The 1,558-nt window shown below is 56.5% G+C and overlaps 1 protein-coding gene across 1 annotated transcript; it reads right to left on the minus strand.

Moving 5' to 3' along the window:
* Positions 1-70: 70 nt before the first annotated feature.
* LOC122545176 (chromodomain-helicase-DNA-binding protein 8-like) lies at positions 71-1,413 on the minus strand (the record flags this gene model as incomplete). The annotated part of the gene is made up of 2 exons (XM_043684305.1): positions 71-409; positions 1,237-1,413. Coding segments are annotated over 2 exons (516 nt in total), but the record flags the coding sequence as incomplete, so codon positions are not given.
* Positions 1,414-1,558: the final 145 nt, after the last annotated feature.

The following is a 1,558-nucleotide window of genomic DNA, read 5'->3' on the forward strand; positions in this document are numbered from 1 at the left end:
AGACAGACAGACAGAGAGACAGAGAGAGGGAGAGATAGAGAGATCGAGATAGAGAATGAATGAGGGAGACTGTAAGGGGCAGAGGAACAGACTGAGTCAGGAACTGGGGAGGGCCAGGGTGTTCACAAGGCAGACAGAAACATGCAGAGCTGGAACAGGGACAGACAGGCAGACACAGCGAGGGAGAGCCGGGGGTGACCGTCAGTAATGGTTCCTTCGGTCCCTGAGCCGAGTGCCAGTTGCAGCAGCCTTCTGCCTTACATACCTGCTCCTCTGTCTTCAGATCTCCAAACTCCTGCAGGAAGGCAGATTCCAGGGGGAACTGTGTTGGCTCCAGGAAATTCAGCAAGCTGAATAACTCCTCCACTGTGTTCTGCAACGGCGTCCCAGTCAGCAAGACCTTGTGTTCCTGTGGGAGACACCAAGGCAGGCAGGCCCCGTCAGTCAGTCAGTGACAGGGGGAGACAGCAGGGGGCAGGCACAAGCAAGGGAGTACACGCGAGAGAGCAGGAAAGAGAGCCCACGAGAGCAAGCACACGGAAACAAAACCAATGCTCAGCAAAGTGCAGCAGAGACCAGGGTGAGGGAGCAGGCGTTCAGGTGCTCAGCAGGCCCCTCAGCGTCCCTCGCAGACGCAGAGAGGGTTACCTGCCTGTGGAGTGAGCCCACTGTCATCACAGACAGACAGGAAAGTGTTTCCCAGACAGCTCAGTCAGTCAGTCAGTCCGTGCCCATGGGCTCGGGTCACCTCATCCTGGAGCTGCACCCACCACCCCCCGATCTCAGGCAGTAACCCAGGGGAAGCAGTCTCTCACTGCTCCCTGACCCAAGGCCAGGATGAGGAGGACAGAGCATGGGAACACTGTGCTCTGATCCCCTTGTCTCAGCAAGTGCACGCCTCTGTGCATGCGTATCCACCTGTCAGTGTGTGTGCACATGCGTGCCCATGTAACCCCCCCCTTGTTTCTGTGTGCGTGTCTCTCTGTGCCTGGGTGCATTACTCGGGTACACGCTGGTGTCTGTTTTTGTGTGTGTGTATCTCTGTGTCTGAGTGCGTTACTGTGTGTGTTCGCCTCTCCCTGAGTGTGCGTTGCTGTGTGTGTGTGTGTATCTCTGTGTCTGAGTGCGTTACTGTGTGTGTGCGCCTCTGCATGTGCATGTGCACATGTGTCACTGTGTGTGCGCGTGCCTCTCTCTCAGAGCATGTCCCTGTGTGCTGCCTCCCCAGCTCCATACCAGATCCATGAGTTTTAGGCCTTCCAGCAGTTTGCAGTTCCTGTTCTTCAGCCTGTGGGCCTCATCGATGATGACACACCGCCACTGGATCTCCCTCAGCTCAGGGCAATCCGACAGGATCATCTCAAAGGTGGTGATCAGTGCGTCAAAGCGGTAAGCTCCCGGGATGAAGTGGCCCTGTGTGGGAGAGAAGGGAATGGCAGGATGTTAGAAACACGCTCCCAGCCCCTTCCCCATACCAACACACCCCTCTGACCCCACACACAAACACACACCCCCTCCTCTACAGGCAAAGTAGAAAAAAACTGTGTGTGGGTCTGAG

The sequence above is a fragment of the Chiloscyllium plagiosum genome, unplaced genomic scaffold (genome assembly GCF_004010195.1).
Source record: "Chiloscyllium plagiosum isolate BGI_BamShark_2017 unplaced genomic scaffold, ASM401019v2 scaf_48990, whole genome shotgun sequence".
Classification (NCBI taxonomy): Eukaryota; Metazoa; Chordata; class Chondrichthyes; order Orectolobiformes; family Hemiscylliidae; genus Chiloscyllium; species Chiloscyllium plagiosum.